Source organism: Camelus bactrianus, chromosome 5, assembly GCF_048773025.1.
Source record: "Camelus bactrianus isolate YW-2024 breed Bactrian camel chromosome 5, ASM4877302v1, whole genome shotgun sequence".
Classification (NCBI taxonomy): domain Eukaryota; kingdom Metazoa; phylum Chordata; class Mammalia; order Artiodactyla; family Camelidae; genus Camelus; species Camelus bactrianus.
Genome location: NC_133543.1, coordinates 81,129,996 through 81,150,217, shown reverse-complemented (window position 1 = coordinate 81,150,217; position 20,222 = coordinate 81,129,996). Strand labels below are relative to the sequence as shown.

Sequence of the window (20,222 nt, the reverse complement as noted above, 5' to 3'; positions counted from 1 at the left end):
TCATCCCTGCTCACTCACAGAATATGTTCCTGTGTCACCCAAGCTTGGGGCTGTCAAAATCATTCTAATCTAGGAGGGGACAAGCTGTAGTGGACAATTGCCTTTCCAGCTAGCTTTCCTCTCCACCTTCTCCTCTGCTGCAGTGTGGCCACATGACCCTGTCAGATCCAATCAGAGTCCTTTCCTGGGATGGCTATATTGACTTTGGGATCAAGACGTTCTTTCTTTCTAGAAATTGAAGTATAGTTGCTTTATGATATTATATTAGTTTCAGGTGTACACCACAGTGATTCAATAATAAAATAGATTATACTCCATTTAAAGTCATTATAAAATATTGGCTATCTTCCCTGTGCTCTAGTAAGTAAGTAGGTCCTTATAGCTTATTTTATACATAGCACTTTGTCCCTCTTAGTTCCCTACCCCATCTTGTCCCTCCCCACTCCCAGCGGGTAACCACTAGTTTGTTCTCTATATTTGTGAGTCTGCTTCTGCTTTGTTATATTCATTTGCTTATTTTTTTAGACTCCACATATAAGTGATAACATAGAGTATTTGTCTTTCTCTGTCTGACTTATTTCAAGAAGTCCTCCCTTTCCAATGAGGTGGCCACACTCACCTCATAAGAAGCCCTCTGCACATAAGACACAGAAGCTGAAGCAAACAGAACGTTCTGGGGGTGTTGACTCTGGTGTCATTCCGTACCTGAGGCTCTGGTCTTTGTAGCTCTTTTTTTGATGTTATGAGCTATGCCAATATCCTTCCTATCTGGAAGCCAATAAATTGCCTTATGTACAGAGGCTAATCTGAGCAGGGTTTCTGTCCCTTACACCCCAAGGGGCACGAATAGGTCATACGGACACAAGTGTGGGTGGCCCAGGAGAGGGCTGCTCTCCACCCTGAACGTCGCCCACTGGCTACAGTGATCCCTTTTCCCTTCTGCCCACACCAGTAAAAAGCCCATTTGCTTTGAGTGAAAAGCATTCCTTAGATGAAGAACTTCTTTAATGATAAAAGCAAACCGCTTTCATCTTTGTTTTCACATGATGCTCTCTGAGGTACCCGACATCCTCTATTACACTGGCACCAGATTTGATTTTACATGGACTTCCACTGAGGACACCAACAGCTAATGAATGAAATATGACCTGCATGACTTTCACATAATTTCAAATGAACTTCAAATGACTGGAAACGTAAGAACAAAGCTTGATAAATAATTATCTCACTGTACAGTAAGGAAAGAAGTTAAGGTACACGTTAAATAGTTCTCAATATTCATATGACTTTATTACAGTTACCTTGGAAAAGATCTAATTCAGACCATTTCTCTGCTGCTCCTTCTCTTCTTGGTTTATATTAGAGAAATGGCTCAATAGATGTGATTTATCTCTTGAAATCATTCATTTTGAGGTATATTTAGAGACAGGAAAATTATTTGAATGCAAAATTGCTCTAAATAAGAAAAATAAATGTAAAATGGGAGCCATTTAAATGTGAACTCCTGTGTCCCAGGGCCTATTCTCTCCATCTTTCTTCTAATAACAGAACTCCGCCCCCGCCTCACCCCCAGTGCCTTGCAGTTTTTAGCTGGGCACATGCTATTTCACTGTGGTACCAGTACATGGTTGCCCCATGACATTTCCCAGCCTCCCTTGCTGACACTTGTAATGACATAAATAAGCTCAGGCCAATGGGATGTGCGAAGAAATATGTCCGTGACTTGGGAATCAGTGCCTTAGAAGCATGCCTGGAATTCTCCTTTCCTACCTCCTGCTTGCTGGACAGGGCAACAACTGCGGCCGCAGCCCTGGGTCCAGGGGCAGAAGCCAGATGTTGTGGGTGGCAGAGTGGACCAGTCATGCGGCAGAGCCTCGCCCACCCTACAGTGCCTGTCCATCTTTAGACTGTTAGGAGAGAGTCCTTTCTGTTGTATTTAAGTCATTCTATATCGGTCTTTATGGCATAGCATCTTAGTAACTAATTAGTGACTAATTAATAACTAACAGAGAAAAAGTTGCTGGCAATCAAGGCTTTTTAGTTTAATCTCCCCCCAACTTTCCAATTATGAAAGATTTCAAGTATACAGAAAGTTTAAAGGATAGTATAATGAATCCACTACCTAATTCAACACATTAATATTTTGCCGTATTTGCTTTACATATATATGTACCTGTGTGTTTTTTAGAACATCGAAAAGCATCAGTACACTACATTTCTACCTACTAGCTGAAGGTAATTTTTAGCTGGAGAAAATGGAGGGTCATTATGAGTTTCTGGATTTTAATTCAGTTTCTCCACAGAGTTAAGTATTGACAGAAAAACATTCCTATAAAAACAAAAGCAACATTCCATGTGCCCAGGCGCTGTGCCCGGCCCCCTACATGTTTTCTCACTGAACTGTCCTTACAACCCTGTGGTGGGCACTAACGTCCATATTTTACAGAGGAGGACACAGAGGCTTGGAGAGCGTGACACTGTGCGCGTGCACACACACACTCACATACATCCTGGAATCCCTTTCACGGCTTGTTGTCTACCCCTAAGAACACCACCGGATGGAAACCTTACTCTGAGTCAGTGGAAACTAAATACTTTTAAATGACCTTTTGTTTCTTGTAAATAATTATCAAAGGGAAACGGGCTGAAGAATTTAACTGAAATAGACTTTTAGGTAATAAAAAAAATCTGATGAGTTTTTATGCGAGTCTTCAAAGGAACAGAAAAGAAAGGAGATCTTGACAGAAAAATTGAGAACATATAATAGATGGAGGGAAAATCCTGGTCAGAGTCTCTTACCCTACTTAGCATAGCTAGCGCTTCCTTGAATCTAGTTAGAGGCCTCCCCACAAAATAAAGAAAAATTTAAAAAATAAAAATAGATAAAAGGAACTGCAAGATAAAAAGAACCTTGCTTTATTCCCCTGCACAGCCTTATGCAGAGGAAGGGGAAGTTAACAACCTCATTACACTTCATAAAAATCCCATTACCCACGGAGAGTCTTTACTGAAGGACCAAGATATAAAAAATATAGTCTACGTGGTTTATAAAGCAAACATGGAAAAAACATGGAAAAGTGTAAAGTTCTATGAATCTTAACACATATGTACAAATTTGTGTACCCACAGTTAGGACACAGAACAGTTCCATTATCCCCCGCAACCCCCCACCCCCCACCCAAGCTAGCCCTTTATCACACCTTACCTCAAACCCCTAAGCCCTGGCAACCATTGACCTGTTCTCCACACTACGGTTCCGTCTTTTTGAGGATGTCATATAAATAGAATAGTCCACTCTGGCTTCCTTTTAATCAGCATGCTTTTTGAGATTGATCCAAGTCATTGTGCATATGAAGAGTTCCTTTGTTTTTATTTCTGAGAAGTATTTCATTGTATGGAAGAACCACAGCTATTTACCCACACACCTGTTGAAGACATTTGGATTGTTTCCAGTTTTTGGAGATTATGAATAGAACATGTAAATATTTATGTGTAGCTTTTTGTGTGAACACAAGTTTTTATTTCTCAAGGGTAAATGCCTAAGAGTGGGATTGCTGGGTCATATGTAGTTGTATGTTTAACCCCATAAGAAGCTGCCAGACTGTTTTCCAGCGTGGTTGTACCATTTTGCATTCCTCTCAGCAGTGTTAGATAATTTCAATTGCTTCTCATTCTTGCCAGTTCTTAGTACTGTCAATTTTAAAACATTGTAGTCATTCTAGCAAACGTATGGTAGTATCTCATCATGGTTTTCATATGCATTTCCCTTAATGATTAACAGTTTAAATATTTTTCTACATGCTTATTTCTCATATACATATCTTCCTTGGTGAAATGTCCAAAACTTTTTAAAAAAATGTTGTTGTTGTTGTTGTTGTTGTAGGGGTAGGTAATTAGGTTTGTTTACTTTTAATGGAGGTACTAGGGATTGAATCAAACCTCATGCATGCTAGGCATGCACTCTACCACTGAGCTACACCTTCCCTCCAAGACTTTTCACTATGTTTTACCTGGGTTGTTTGTTTCTTATTTTTAAGTTTTGAGAGATCTTGATACATCCAGGATTTGAGTCCTTTGTCACGTATGTGATTGGCAAGGTTTTTGTTTTTGCTCTGAGTCTGTGGCTTGTCTATTACTTCCTTAGTGTTATTTGAAAAATAAAAGTTTTTAATTTTGACAAAGTCTAATTTATCATGTTTGAAAAAATGAACTATGCTTTTGGTGCCACGTCTAAGAACTCTTTGCTTAGCCCCAGTTCATGAAGATTTTATTTTCTTCTATTATTTTTTTCTATGAATGTTCTAATTTTCCTAAAACAAACTGTCTTTCAATAGCTAAAAGAAAATTGAGGCAGTAAAGGGGAATAGAAATATTTTGAATTGATATTTTCCATGTTTAAAAAATTCTCAAGAATATTATATAAATCATATCTGTGAAATATAAACAAATTCCAAAACTAAAGTTCATGATAACTTCAGGAGAAAAAATTCCAACAACATACTTTCTTCATTATGCAATTCTTAATTCCCTCCCCCATAACAGAGGCATGAAATGGATTTGCTTAATATAAAATTCTGTTCTATGTTGAGGTAACTGAATATGAAAAGTCTTGTAATCTTGACATTTGTCTCAGTAAAAGAAAGAGAGAAAATTCTTTTTAAGGGTTAAACTTTAGATCAGTTTCTACCAGCCCATGAAATTTATCATTTTATTGAAAACTCATTGACAATCCTAAGGCAACATTTGTAATATCTCAAATTTCCACTAACTGGTTTTTGGAAATAAACACCTTTGAAACAATTCTCTGAAAACCTTTATAAATGAAGCAATCCCCCCATCAATCCCTCACAAACAACAACTGATTTCAAGGTACAAACAAAGAATGGTGCCATTATGGACCTACAACTATAAACATTTTTTTCAAGGTGTTTTATAAATGTGTAACTTTCACAAAATACATATGAGATAGCTACATTAACTCTGTGGTGATATTCATAGTCTACTTTCCCAATACTACTGCTACCTTTTTTGAGATACAATAACAAATTCTTTCCATTAGAGAAAACTAAAAGAATTTACGAATTGGTTTTCTGTTATAGCTATTAGACTGAACCACCTACATGTTCTGTCCTGAAGTAATCTCAGTATTCCGAGATTTCCTGCTAGGAAAATTAAACATTTATTAAAGGAAGAAATAGCAAATCCATTTAAAATCCGTTTAAAAAAAGAATCCTGAGTTATAAAATACAGTACTTCTGGGCTTCTCATTGACACAAAGTGACTACTTGTATACTTCCTTACTACTGTATAAGTGAACCAGTAATTTTATATTTCAATGAATGTAAATATAAAGAATACCCAAAGAAAAGCTACCACTAGACTACTGAGTGGTATTTAAAATTAAACAAAAAGAGCTCAAATATTTTCAGGGAATCAGAACTGTAGCATGGTGAGAAGTTGCTTTGGGGCAGGAGAAAGAAGAATGAAAACCTTTTCTGGCCATTCATTACGTAGACCCCACTCATCTTGCTTCTTCTTGACAGAATATTTCTTGTGAACTAAATGAACTTGAGCCGTCGTCCTCCCCGGGGTTGGGAGGCACTGCTCACCTGCGGACTCTAATGCAGTCTTTCTGATAACTATGTGCTTGGCCGCTCTGCTCTCCTCCCTGGGGAGGCATCTTCCTACCTATCTTTCTACCTCTCTACCTATTTACCTATCGAACCAGTGAGAGTCCTTCCAAAATTAACGTGAGACAACTTGGCATGGCTGTATTATATACACTGTCAGTCTAAAAACAATATTTTCTTAACATACAAAAAAGAATCACTTTAAATAATTAAATATTAAATCACTAATAATTTTCTGGTACATTTGCAAATTTTTTGTTTTAAAAGTTATACTTTATTAATGCACAGATTGCTACATTCAATGATACTGTTCTGGGGGTGCTGGGGAACAGCTCAGTGGTACAGTGTGTGCTTAGCATGCCTGAATTCAATCCCCAGTACCTCCATTTTAAAAAAAAGTATTAAAAAAATGATACTATTCTAGCTGTGCATCTAGTAATGGTCTAGTAAGGATAAGGTGACTTGATACTCAGCATAGCCCTTTGCTGAAAAAATATGCCTTGAATGACAATACAAAGGTGCTGTCAGAGATCAAGACAGGACTGCACAGATCTGTTGTAATATCAGGTACATTCACTTATAAGGCTTATAACTGTAGGGGAGGAAAAAACTTTTCCTTTACCATCTTATGTTCAGTACCTTGGATCTGCAAATCAAACTGAAAAAGATTAACAGGAGAGAAGGAGGCAACTTCACAAGTGGAAATTTGTGTCACCTTTTAAGAAGAGCAATGTATGCCCTGTTTCTGTCAGAAAGGGAGAGGGTAGAGCGTTCCTCCCATGTCTGCTGTTTCCTAATTGCCTGTAGCTCAAAATATTAATCCTTGTGCTCAAGTGACATATTTTGGGGTAATCGTCTGATCCCTTTCAGAGCTGTCTCATGTGCCTGTTTGCTGGCACACTTCCCTTGTTATATGTTGGTTTGGAAGGTTGTTTCTGTATCAAGCCCACACTTCCTCATTTGTCCACCATTTAGAATTACAATGAGAGTTTAAGGATTAAATGCTCCTGTATAACATTTAGTTCATAAAGCACCAATTTTACTCACTTCTGGTGTCTGAGCAGCTGCATTCCACATAACTGGTCTCTGAAGGAACACAACCTGCTTTGTAGCCAAATTGCCTTCACTGCAAATTAAAACAGTAGCATTAGTATTAGTGAATTAGTAATTCTCTATATTTCACATTTGGCTAGAATGTTCCACAGGTATCCTTTAGTAAAATAATCTTCTCATCCAAAAAAAAAATTATGAAATAAGATTCTACGTTAAGTTGCAGCTGGAAAAACGAGAAAAAAAGAAATCCCCCAAAACTAAATACAGTCATTACAATAGAACATTTTAATGTTTAAAACTTGCAGTCTCACTGTGCCAACATCCCTATTTTCATCTCTTTGTGTCCCCTCCTACTCTTTATCAACAAATAGATTTCCCCATGTCTACAACCACTGCATATTTGCATTTCTGTGTTCTATGTTTATCCCATTTCTTGTTTGCACACTGTTATCATATTCTTAATAGCTACAAAGAATTAAGCTTAACAGCTGCAAAGAATTAAGATACCAAAATGTACTAAGCCTTTATTATTGGAAAATTAGGTTGTTTCCAGTTTTCTGCTGATTATAAATAATGCCGCTATAGAAATATGTATAGTCTTTCTTATTCTTTATGACTTATTTCCTTGAGATAAATTCTCAGGAGTAGGGTTATTAGGCCAAAAGAGGGTACAATTTAAGCTCCTTGGTGTGCACTGCCAGATTTGTCCTATAAAAAGAAGAGACCGCTCTGGACCGCTGCACGTGAGAAATTTCATATACATTTTCAGCTGCGGGACTTGAGCCCCCGTTAGTTTCATTTTCAGACGCTTCTTTGTAGTCAGCTACTCAGTATTCTCCTTGTTTAACTATCATCGTGGCAAATTACCCCTTGCCAAAGACTACTTGGGGTTTGGATTTCTCTGAAATGCTTTTCACAGAGTCTCCACGGATTTATGAGGAGGAGTGTCTGTAGCTAATGTTGCTCGGTTACGACTTTTATTATGCAAAAAACCCAAACAAAACCTCACTATTAGCTGCATTTTCTGCTGAGCTCTTTTTCTGGGAAACAAATGCAACATTGAAACTCTGGCCCTCGTGGTCAACCCCACACCACTTGAAAATCCCAAACTTACTGATACTGTTGAATTTTGAAAAACAGCAAATCCTCCCCCAAAGTGGTGGCTGCCTCTTTTCTATTTTATTTTTGAAAGGCTGCTCCTGGTCTAATCTCATTTTAGTTTGGCTTTATGTTTGATTAGAAGAAAAGACTTGAAATATAGCCTAACTTTGGGAACAACTTGAATCATCAGGAGACATCGACTTATGACATAGGTGTTCCAGGAAGGGACTAGCGGGCTACAGAGCAGGCTGGCCTGTTTGGGGGTGCATGGAGTTTACTGGAAAAGGTAGTAGCTTTGGAACCAGATGGGTCCTGGGTTCAAATCTCAACTCTGCTGTAAACAAAGAATGCTGCCCACCATCCCGTTCTGTAAGAATCAAGTCATTAGTCACTGGCCTACAATTCACCCTGAAAGGAATTCAGGCCAAGATAAGGGTGAGGCACTCCATGTTTTGGTAAAACAGGGGAAACAGGTAAAACAGGCCCTTCCATAGTTAGAAATATTTCAGGAGAAATTTCTTCCATGAACCCGGATTCTTGCATATTTAGAAAAGCACTAACAGCATTAACTGAGATATCTGTTCCTCATGACCAACCTTCTATCAAGATGTGTGCCTGACCACTCGTAACCCTTCTCTGAAATCACAGATATACTGACCTCCTGCCTTACCTCTTCGGAGCAGTTCCTCAGAGCTTTCTGAGAGACTGTATCCTGGGCTAGAGTCCTTAGGAAGTCCCCCCAAAAAACAAAACTCACAGCTCTCACGTTGTGTCCCCCTCGCCCCCGGTCGACACTACCATAGTAGGTGACAATACCCTGAATAGCGGAAGACTTTAGCAGAGTTTCAAAATTCTCTTTCGTTTCCTCTCAGGGACTTTGTGAGGAAAAACAAGCCAGTGTGTGTGAAGAGCCTCCGCCGTGCCTGCCGCCGGAGGAGCACAGCAATGTGATTTCCTTCCACGTCCTCCATTCATTCAGCAAAATGTGCAGAGCAGGGAAGTGGGAGGGAACTAGCTCAGAATCAAGAGTATCTTCCAGAGAGAAAAGTTGAGGGGAAGGGTACACAAGAACAGAGAAGAGGCTTCTGGATAGTGCTCGTGGGCTGTGCTCCAGGTAGCGAATCGTAGGAGGGAGCTGGGCCTACAACTATCCACAGATGACAAGGGAAGATAAGGGTAGAATTATTCTTCCTGAATAGAAAGCAGGAGAATGTCAGGGGAGGGATCGGGGTTGACCTGGAGCGATGATAGGATGGGGCGAGTCTGAACGCATCAGGATATGATGCTTGGTTCACAGCAGGCTTCTCAACCTTTTCTGATGGGGTCAAACAATAAGTGTGGAGATAGTTTCTCAAAGGCTGACTATCTTAGGACAGTCTCTGGATGCCGAGATAAGACTTCGGATGGTTGGCATCTTCCCATCTCTTCGGAGGTCCTTAGAGCCAGACTCAATCTGAAATATGTCTGAGATCTCCATCTCCCTGGTTTTCTAAGGGATGTTCTGATTTAAAATAGGTCCTCTTATTTTCAGAACATCTGTGAGATGTGGAATGCCTTTTGGTTTGGAGAATCTGATCGCGGTAGAACTGTAAGGGGAAGAGGTCTGAAGCCTTACAGAGGGACACCTGTCCACAGGGCAGGTGAGTCCCTCACAGTCTGCAGTAGCTCACAAGGGACCTCGTTTACAGAGTGTGGATAGAATATCTGCCCCTGGAGCACAGGTTTCTGAAAGGATTTGACTTTGCGATGGGACCAGAGAGAACTTTAACGCTCTCCTCGATGCTCCAGGAGGACATGGCCTACATCGCTTATTCCCCACGGAAATTTCCATCCAAAAATGTTGTTAGTTAACTGAGTGATTTAGTATCACCCTGAGAGGAAGTTAAGAACCTCTGGATGGGCAGAATGGGCAGTCATGCTTTGATGTCATAGGAAATAAATACAGCTTTTGAAAGATGCTCGATTTACACATAAGCTCTGAGAATGTTCTGGCACAGCCTGTGTTGGTTGAGATTTTAAGCTGCAGTATAAGCTGGTCAAGGGCACAGCCTGCAAAGAAGATGTGGAAATACCACTAGTCCGTCCTCTCTGAGGGCAACACGTCAGCACGAGGGCCAGGGCACATCAGCATGAGGGCCAGGGCAGCCTGAGGGGCTCAGTCCCTGTAGGCAACCGTGGAGAGCCGGGTGGAAGGACGTGAGGGCCTGAGTCAGGGTAGGGAAAGGAGTCATTAGTACAGGAGAAGGACCAGGAAAACACCGCGACTCCAGAGGCCACAGCCCTGGTGGGATCTAGGGCACTGGGCCAAACTGAAGGAGGAAAACCAAAGTCAAACCCCTGAGGCCTACTGGAGAAAAACGAGATCGGTGGGAGAAGCCAGGTCAGGTGCAGGCATCTGACAGACCAAACCAGTTGAAGCAGAGGGAAAGTATGAAGCTGAGTCAGCTACTGGATCACAGGGAGGATCAGGCAAAGCCCAGAGGGCAGGTACGGACCTGGAAGAGGAAAGAGAATCCACCAGCACTGCTGTGATTCCCTGGGACAAGTGGCTTCTGCTCTCTGCCCTGGTATTAAGCTCATCTTTCAATGCGGGCAGATCTGAGTGTGGGATCTGGGGAGAGTGAGCCAGCGGCTGTATTCACAGCACAGGCAGAGCAGCCAGGCCACAGATGGGGGAGGAAATGAGTTCAACCAGCTGTGTGGCTTTACGCTACAAAGTGTCAGCACACCTCGTTTCTCTGTGATGTATTTATCCGAGAGGCAGTCAGGTATGGGGAAACAGCATGGCTTTAGAGTCAATTAGACCCACCCTGGTTTTGCATCCCAGCTCAGTTTGCTAGTGATGAGACGCTGAGGTAGTTGCCCTATCTTTCTGAGCCTCCTGTTTCTCTTCTCTAAAACAGAGAAGGTTCTAGCAGTGCCAGTGAGACGGTGGAGGTAAAGTCCTTAGCCCTGGAGCACAGCAGATGCTCAGTAAATGTCTGCTTCTCCCTTCACTGCCTTCTTCCATGCATTCCATAAGGAAACAAAAAGAGGACTCTCTACTTCGTTGTTTTTAAGGGAGGGGGGTTTGCTGTGGCATCAACAGACAATCAAGAAGAAGACTGGCTTTCCAATAACAGAAGATCCAGTGGACTAAACTAAGAAAAATAACTTCCATGTGTGCAGTGCTTTCGGTGTACTGAGTACTTCCCACGTGCAATAGCACATTTGTTTCTTATGATAGTCCTTTCAGGTGGGCAGAGAAAATATTATTTTCCCCATTTTGTGAATAAGGAAATTGAAACCCAGAGTTTTCAAGAGTTTTGTCTTGAATCATCTCTGGTTCCCCCCTTTCCACAACACAATGGCATCTTGACAGCAAGTATAGATGAACTCAGGGGAGCCCTGACTACAGAGAGGAGGGGCCTCGTTTAATTCGATTCTGACCGGACAACTTTATAGTGAATGACTAAGTGTAAGCTATTTCGCAAAAGTCCAGATTTCTATGTTAGCATCTCCGCAATTTAGCATTTCAGCTTATAATGTTCAGGAGTTATAATGGACAAGAGTGAAGGAAATAAAAAGAAGGGTTCATCTTCCCTGGGTTAACTAGACTGTTGAAACAGAACACACAGATCGGTGTTAGTATGAGAAAAAGAAGAAGAGACAGGAGCAAGTTCATGACCTGTGGCATTTTAGTGACATTTTTATAAAAGATGAATCACTGAAAGCTTTGCCTTAAAAAATTCTCCCCATGAATTCAGTTTTACACAAGAGTGAGTAAGTGTTACTTATAAAAACGAACAAGCAACAAAAACAAAATAAAAAAGCAGTTCTATATTGGTTTGATGATATCTTTAGTGATATTTAAATTTTAAAATCATTTTTGCAGGAAGTTATGAGGACAACTTGAGCTTCCGCTTGATCCAATATTTGCTTCCATTTCAAACATCTTTGAAACAGAGCTGGAGACTTAGAATTTATGGATAGGTGGGAGAGAGGCTTTCTACACTCTTTAACATACAAAAACCAAGGTCACGTTGGATTGGCCTGTGGGAATGGCCCCCTCGACCCCCTGGCCCGCAGCTGAATGGCTGCTTGTGGCATTCTCATACCTGGAATGGCCACACCATCACCACTGCCACTTTCCAGCCCGCCTATCTTTTAAGGTTCATTTTCAAGTGTGACCTCCTTCTGAAAGCCTTCAATGATCCCTCAATGCAAGGGCCACACACCCTTTTTGGGGCTCCCTTTGGGTCCCTCGCATGCAGCTTAATCCCTTTCCCAAGGACTTCTGTGGCCACTGGTACAGTTTCCCTCCTACTAGATCTAAGCTCTCTGAAGGAAGGTCTCCTTAAGCACTACATCTTCCACACTAATTAGCAGACAGCCCCTTTTAAAATGGTTCTCAGTAGATATTTGAAGAATCAAAGACTTCATGAATAAGTGGTCATTTGGTTTCTGTGATAATGTACTGATGCCAGAGAGCACGCTTAAAAAAAACCATAACAAGTGAGCAAAGGCTTGCAGGAGAGAAAAAAGGCTTCCTAGGTCTTCTTACATCTATGAAGTTCATTAATTTTTAGCATGAATCTTTTTAAGATTTAGCTGTTCCTTCTCCTTTCACAAAATGTACTCCTCAGGCACACCAGCCTATAGTAACTGTAGCTTCCAGAATTTTATGTTAATTTAAAAAATTAAAATGTCTCATGTTATGCCCAAATTTAAAAATAATTCACTCCTTGCTTCCCCATATTACTTCAGGTAAGGGAGAGATTTCTTAAATACTCCAAAAGGGGTAAAGATGCATATATTTGCATATTAATCCAAAGGCAAATCTGTTCATCCAAAGGCATCATAAAGAGAGTAAAAAGATAAGCCACAGAATTAGGAAGATCATTGCAACACGTGTAACAAATAAAAAGTCTCACCCAATATATATTTTAAAACTCCTATAAATACAACTTTAAATGTGGACAAAAGATTTAAACAGGTAGGTACTTTACAAAAGAAAAATCCCACTGGTCAATAAACATACGAAAATGTGCTCAATTTCAGTAGTAATTAGGTAAATATAAACTAAAACCACACTGAGATCATACAATATATACACTTACCAGAATGATAATATTTAAAAGTATGACAATTTTTTGTTGTTGTTGGAGCAATGGGAACTTTCATATTCTGCTGGTGGGGGCATAAGCTACAACATTCCACTTGGAAAGAATTTGGCATTTATATCTGATAAAGCTAAAGAAATGCCCCCTGACCCAGCAATTCCTCTTCCAGGACTATGCTCTTAAGAAACACAGGCATGAGTACTCAGGTTCAGAACAGCATGCTTGTCATAGGCACACCTGGAGGCAACCAACCCGTCAGAAGCAGAATGGATAAGTAAATACACACAACATGGATACATCTTAAAATGTTAAGTGAAAGAAGCAACATGTGAAAGAATATACATAATTCCATTTTTACATAATTTAATACAGGCAAAACTAAACTTTGTTTAGGGGTGCAAATGTGAGTGGTAAGGCTATTAGGAGAAACAAAGAAATGATTATCCTAAAAGTTGGGGTAATATTCCTTCTGTGAGAAGGGAGGGGGTGTGATGGGGAAACACATGGGGCACTTCTAGGGTGTGAGCAATATTCTATTTCTTGTCCAGTGGTAATTACACAAGTGTTTATGTAACTAAAATCATGCACATTTGTGGTTTATGCACTTTCTATATGTGTTTTATTAACCAAATTGTTTTAAGAGTGTACGTAATGCTAATATGTAGGAGAATAGTTGTGGATTTATACGTGATAAAAATGCTCCCTCCCCTTTCATATTTATTGGTTTTGGTAAAGTAAGTCGTGAATTCTATGGTTTTTTTTTTTAATTGAGGTATAGTTGATGTACAATATTATGTAAGTTCCAGGTAAAAAACACAGTGATTCACAATTTTTAAAGGTTATACTCCGTTTATAGTTATTATAAACTATTGGCTATATTCCTTGTGTTGTACAGTATATCCTTGCAACTTACTTATTTTATGCATAGTAGTTTGTACCTCTTAATCCCCTACCCCTATCTTGTCCCTCCCCACTCCCTACTGGTAACCACTAGTTTGTTCTCAATGTATAAGTCTGTTTCTTTTTTGTTATACCTATGGGTTTTCAATTAGGAGAGGCCTTTAGGAATTCATTCACCTGTACTCACTTTTCCTTGAATATATCCTACACTTTCCTGATTGTGTTTTTTGCTTAAGAAAGAGGAAATACTTTGCAGGATTCATACTTCAACTTTCCACCTTCCATGCTTAATAGCAGACATCACTGATTCATCACCACATGCTTTTTTGCTCATCCTGGACTTAGAATCCCTGCTTTTATTGCATTTGGGCAGCCACTACCAACAGACCAGCGCTGCTACCTGAGATGAAACCTATTTACTATTCCCAGTTAGCCCTACCTGCCACCAGGTGGATAAATGGTCTCCTCCCTAAAACTACTTTTGGAAGTTCTGTTCTTTCATAACAATGCCCCTCAGACTTCACAAACTTCACAGACCTCCTCTCCTTTTTTACGGACATCCTCTATTCTGTGCACCAACCTCACACTCTCCCCATTTTTCATTATTGCTTCCCCAAGGAGCCTTCGTAGGAATTTTCTCCCCAATTCTTCCCCTTGCCCCATTAAATTTTAATACCAAAGATATGCTGTGTATTTGTTTATGTACTGTGACCTTGTGGAGTGCCACAAACTGTTGTAATAGCTAAGATTTTTTCACCTCTCTGGGGCAATACCTCCTTTATGGAGAACACATGGTCTAGATACCCATTGTGGGGCTTGTCAGGGTCTGTTCCGCATTAGTTACTTTTGACTGTGTCGTCTCTCCAAGTAGTTTATGAGTTCCTGGAAGCCAGGGTCTGCTCCTGGAGTGGGTAAAACATTGCCTTACACATACCAGGCACTCAGTAAATATTTGAGTTGAACTGAAAGAACATTCTGTTTAAAATAAAGCGCAAGAAATGTGAATCAGTCTGAGTACAAACTGAGCTGGTCCCTCAGATGAGTGGCTTATTTGCAACTACTTAGTCACTTGTGAGATAAAAATACTCTTATAAAAAGCTTTCATTCACGGTCCCAAAATCCATTAGACTGGAGAAAACAGAACTGTTAGGTTAATTTGTATCTTCTGACTCATTCTGCATCATCTTAAGCATTAATTAATTGCCATGGTTTAAAACTTGAGTTCCCTTACTGAGTTTATGATTAATCTCTCTATGCAAACTTTATTAGCTTGCTTGTCAGTATTAAAGAAAAGGGGGCGTTGAAACCAAGCAGGACCCTGTGGGGCCTGCTGGTACAAAAACTCCCTGAGTTCCAAAGAGCAAGTTCAAAGAGTTAAAGATTAGGACAGCCACAGGACTCCTAGCTCCTCCTAAAGGGGATATAGGTAACAATCTGATTCCTATGTGAGTTGTTCTATAGAAATAAGATCTCCACCCAGGTGGAGGATGGTGACTACATGCTGACCACAAGCACTGACCCCAGACTGGTTGGAACCAGAAGGTTGAGATTCCCAAACGTTGACCCAGAGGCTGCACAAAATGGACAAGTTGGGGCAGGGACAGTGAAAGTTTTCTCCTTTAGTTATCATATTTCGTCCTTTAGGACTAGACTTTTGAATATTCTCTGTACAGTATAACTTGATTTATTTTACCAAAAGTCCCCACCTTTAAGTTCTGTCTTCTGAGATTCAAATGAGGGTGTACATCTTTCTTCTATCTTGTGTTCTAAAATGCTTTCTCTGTCAATGTTAAGTTATAATTCAGTGTTTCTGCAAGTGCATCAGAATCACTTGGAATTCTTGTTAAAATGCGCACCCCCCTTCCCTGTCTGCCCCAGATTATTACTGAGGAGAGGGGAGCTGATCTGAGATAGCCAAACAGAGGGCACTCTGGCTCCTCCTTCCACTTTATTCCAGTGATTATTTAGAGGTCAGTAATATTAGCTGCTGGTTCAGCTAATTTGATCCTCTATCAGATTTACCCTGAAAAATTTAATGTAAATTTTTACCTTGTTTTTTGGAAAGGATAAGGACTGGGTCTATTTGTATAACTATATAGTGATAAGGATTAAAAAGGGATTCTGGCAAGTTTTCAGGGCTGACAACAATAACCCAGGAATAATGTAGTGATATCAGATTACCACATCATGATGTTTCCACAGTAATATAGCTTTAAACTTTGCTGGTATGATGATGCCTAAGTTAATGAAGCAACAACCTTAACCTAAGGACACTATGGAAAATAACTTATGTAACTGATTAACAGGATATATTTGTTTGTTTTTATTGAAGTAGAATTGCTTTACAATACTGTGTTAGTTTCAGATACACAGAATAGAGATTTAGTATTTTTGCAGATTATATTCCATTATATGTTATTACAAGATAATGAGTATGTAAGCAGATAGGGCAAGGGGTCCCCAGAGAAAGAGAACCAGGCATGGCTTTCTTGACACAAGAAAAGCCATTTTGGCCTAAGCCATTTTGTAATCTAACAGGTCTTGGTAATTAATGATCTTCAGGGAACAAAGGAATGAAGAAACAAAAGAAAAGTAATCAAGAAGCAAGAGTTCTGAGATAAAACAGAGTCCTAGTTTCTCCTCAAGGGACCTACAAAACAATCTGATACATATCTTTGAGGTCTGCAGGAAAACTAGGCCCCACCTGGTGAAGGATGGTAACCCTGTGCTATGTCCCCAGGCAGGTCAGAACCTAAGGAATGATGATTTTGACCTTGTCTGACCATGGTGACTTCAATCAACTAAAGCTTGGCTTCTGTCAACCTTTGCCCCAATTCTGTGCTAAGTTCTCTTCTGCTCAAACCCCTTCATGAATATTCATGTCTCCTTAGCTTAAAACTTCCCCAGTTTTGCTGTTGGGGAGACACTGCTTTGGGAAAGAGCCCTTGTGTTCTCCTTACTTGCTGCAAGTAGTAAGTCCTTCCTTCTCCTGGTCTTTGGCTAGGTTGTGTCTTTTGGCTTGATACTCATCAAGACGTAAACCTAGTTTTCGGGTAACAGGTACAATTCCCTGTACTATACAGTATACCCTTGCTGCTTATCTGTCTCTAGCAGTTTGCATCTGTTAATCCCATACCCCAATTTGTCTCCCCACTCCACCCTCTCCCCTTTGGTAACTACAAGTTTGTCTTCTATATAACAGGATGTATTTCAGTAATGAAAGAAATGAGGAGAAAATACCTTATGTATAGACCATTCAAGTTATGGTAAAGGTGACAGAAAAGTAGGAAAAAAATGAAATTTCTTAAGACACTTTGTTGTATATGAGTCAAAAATATTTAAGGAAGAAAGTTTTCACTGAGTTGTTTTCAGACATGTGGGTCCCAAAAGAAAGAGGATGACAAACATTCATTTTTCTGGGTGAGAGCATAACGTGTAAGCATATATCTTTATGGTGTCATTATTTCTGTCCCTTTTATTGGCTTGTAATACTCAGTGCTGATTTTGCATACAGTGAATTACAGTATTTACATTTTTTTGAAATATCCTGATTTAGGACAGGCCAAGCTATCATGCTTGCACAATTCGTTTTAGCTTCTTAGAGATTTTGGTTCTGCTAAAGGATTAGGTCCCATATTAATAGCTCTATTTTATTAGCCTAGTGTGCACAGGCCCTGCATGGGTACTTTGTATATATTATCTTGCTTAATTATTTTGATAATCCAGTAAAGTTGATATTATTGTACCATTTTCCAGATGAGGGAACTGAGACTTAAAGAGGTTCCCAAAGCATACAGCTGGCAAACAGTGAAGGTATAATTCAAATGAGATCTGTTTAGTTTAAAACCTGGACCACTCTTGTAGTTTCAGAAACTAAAAACTTTCAGGCTCTATTGTCTACCTGGACCAAAATGAACTGTATGTTATGTTTTTATTTATATTTAAAGATGACCTGGCTAAAGGTGAATACAACCTCTTGTGTACTGAAGCAGCTAAGACCGGCCTATGTCTTAGAGATAGCATACTTGGACAAAAATAAAAAGGCCCTGCCTTGTGCAGAGGCTGGGCCAGCCACCGGTGGGTGGGGCTGGGTCACACGGCTGCTGGCTGCGGGGCCTGGAGGGTCCTAGTAGCCCCTTTGCTGTTTTAATTACACATAATGATGAGCTTTCACAAGGAGGGCCTGAAAGGTCCACTCTGACTCCACAGTGTCTTGGTGGATGCTAGGAGTACAGGAGACGCTGGAATGGTGGTGAGGTAGCCGTGCTGCCTCTGCTCCAGAAACAACACACGCAGCCACTCCTTAGTGCAGAGGGCCTCCTAATCACTGCACCCGCCTGTGACCTTACGTATAGTCTGACATGCAGGACGAAGTGGTCAAGCCAAATATGGCTCTGGGCTCTGTCACCTCTCCCATCCAGTATAGTTGAGACCTCTTCCTTCCCACCTTTGGTGTCAGTCCTGTTCTCATTCCCAAACCAAGCAGGAGATACTCAAGGAGCTCCAGCCCATGTCCTAAGGCTCAGCACCCACATGTCAGTCTTGCCGTCTAAACTGGTGCCCAGTCAGTCACTCTTACCACTTTAGGAAATATTTAGACTCATGAGAACAGAAGCCCTGAGTGAACGGGAGGGAGGAATGATAAATACATTTTTCACTGGGGAAAAAGGAGCATGAAAGGTTCAGAACTCAGAGGACTTCTAGGAAGGACTAACTGTAATGGGCCAACAACACCCTAAATTATACACCTAGGACAACCACCAAAAAGAGGTGTGAAGGCCAAATACACAAGTTATTCCGAGGGAGGGTGGGGAGTGGGACAGACCAATGGCTTGGCGGATGGAAGGCGAGGGGTGGCAGGGAAGTGGAGTTTCCCTCTCGCTACCTCCTGCAAAGTTCCTCAAATGTTAATGAGCTTCAGGAGCTTGTGAAAATGCAGATTCATGGCTCCTGCTCTCAAGGCTTCTGACTGTGACACTGGGAAGAGCCACCCAGTACGTGTATGTTCACAGGTTCCCCAGGTGATTCATATTGCTTGGTCTGAAGACCAAATCTTGAGATACTGCTGTACTGTGATCTGACAGGTATGCCACAGATTTTTAAAAGCTGGGTAATAATTCAGAGAGTTGTCACTCACAATTTGAGAACAGTTACCAACAGATCTCTGAGAAGAAAAGCAAATTGCTTTGCTTACTTCTAATGCCTCTTTTTTAAAGCTTGAGTGTCTTTACTCTGTATTCACTTTTATCCCTCTCCCCACCTGAGGGAGGCGTGGCTTTATTAAAGGGCCATGTCAATCAAATGTTCTTAAAGTTTGTGGGGAGTTCGGGTTATGGGAAGGGGTAAGCTGGTAAACTGTAAAAACCAGAGGAGGCCGGAGTGGGGTAGATGTGACTGAGGAAGGAGGAACTGCCTCCTTTAGCTACAGACTGTTAACTGTAGTTGACTCTGCTTTTGGGGAGGCCAGTACTGTGCTGTCCTCTGCAGGTAGGACCAGCCCAGGCAGGACAGCCTTGGCAATCATTTCCTGGATGCCAAAGAGGGCGGGCGGAATGTTTCTGAGTCCAAGGGATAACAAAGCACTTTATACAGAAGGCTTAATTGGTCTCACTCTCTCTCCAAGCAAACAAGCAAAAAAATAACAACTCAATTTTTTCCTTCCCAGGAAAAGGAGAAAAGGCAAAGTTGGTATTTGTGAAGGGCTGGCATTTTGGTTCTAACATAGGTATTTATTTTAGTGGAAGTAGCTAACAAGTCCATACTGCAGCAGAAAATGAACCCCCTCCCCACTGGCCCTGGAGGAGAGGCACGGAGGCAGAGGGGCTGGTGCTCCTCCATCTGGCCCTCTCTGGGCCCCACTGTGGTCCTAGCCCTGCCCGTGTTCTGGGGGGAGGCCCGTTTCACACAGGCAGGGCAGAAGAGCAAGACAAAGAATCCTACACAGGGGGCTGTGTTTTCTGTTTGCAGATTCATATCGACTTAATCTTCGCTCTGGGGAAGAACAGACATCTCGAGTTGAGAAAAAGAAAGTATAGTAAAGTAGTCATTGAGTGGAGAGGCAGCATTCTGAGTGCTGGAAGCAGCACTGAATTGGGAGCTGGTCTGCTGTGCCCCTGCTCTGGCTGTGCCTTCAGGACCTCACACGCCCTTGGGAAGGAGATGTTATAGCTTGTACATACACAGTCGGCCTCTGATAGTGGATAGCAGTTCGGCATCGGAGGATTCAACCAATTGTTGATGGAAAACATTTGCAAAAAAACCCCCAGAAAATTCCAAAAAGCAAAACCTGAATTTGCCAGCAACATATTTACATAGAATTTACGTTGTATAGGTATTATACGTAACCTAGAGATGATTTAAAGTATAAGGGAAGGTGTGTGTAGGTTATATGCAAATACTGCACCATTTTATATAAGGGACTCGAGCATCTCCAGAT

General features: G+C 40.8%; 1 protein-coding gene across 3 annotated transcripts in view; it reads right to left on the bottom strand.

Annotated features, from left to right (window-relative positions):
• Nucleotides 1-20,222, bottom strand: part of RFTN2 (raftlin family member 2) — a 59,024-nt gene that overhangs the window by 4,651 nt on the left and 34,151 nt on the right. For all 3 annotated transcript variants that reach the window (XM_010971907.3, XM_010971908.3, XM_074364218.1), the window contains exon 9: nt 6,678-6,756. In XM_010971907.3, the coding sequence (XP_010970209.2) occupies nt 6,678-6,756 (79 nt within the window). The remainder of the gene's footprint in view (nt 1-6,677; nt 6,757-20,222) is intronic.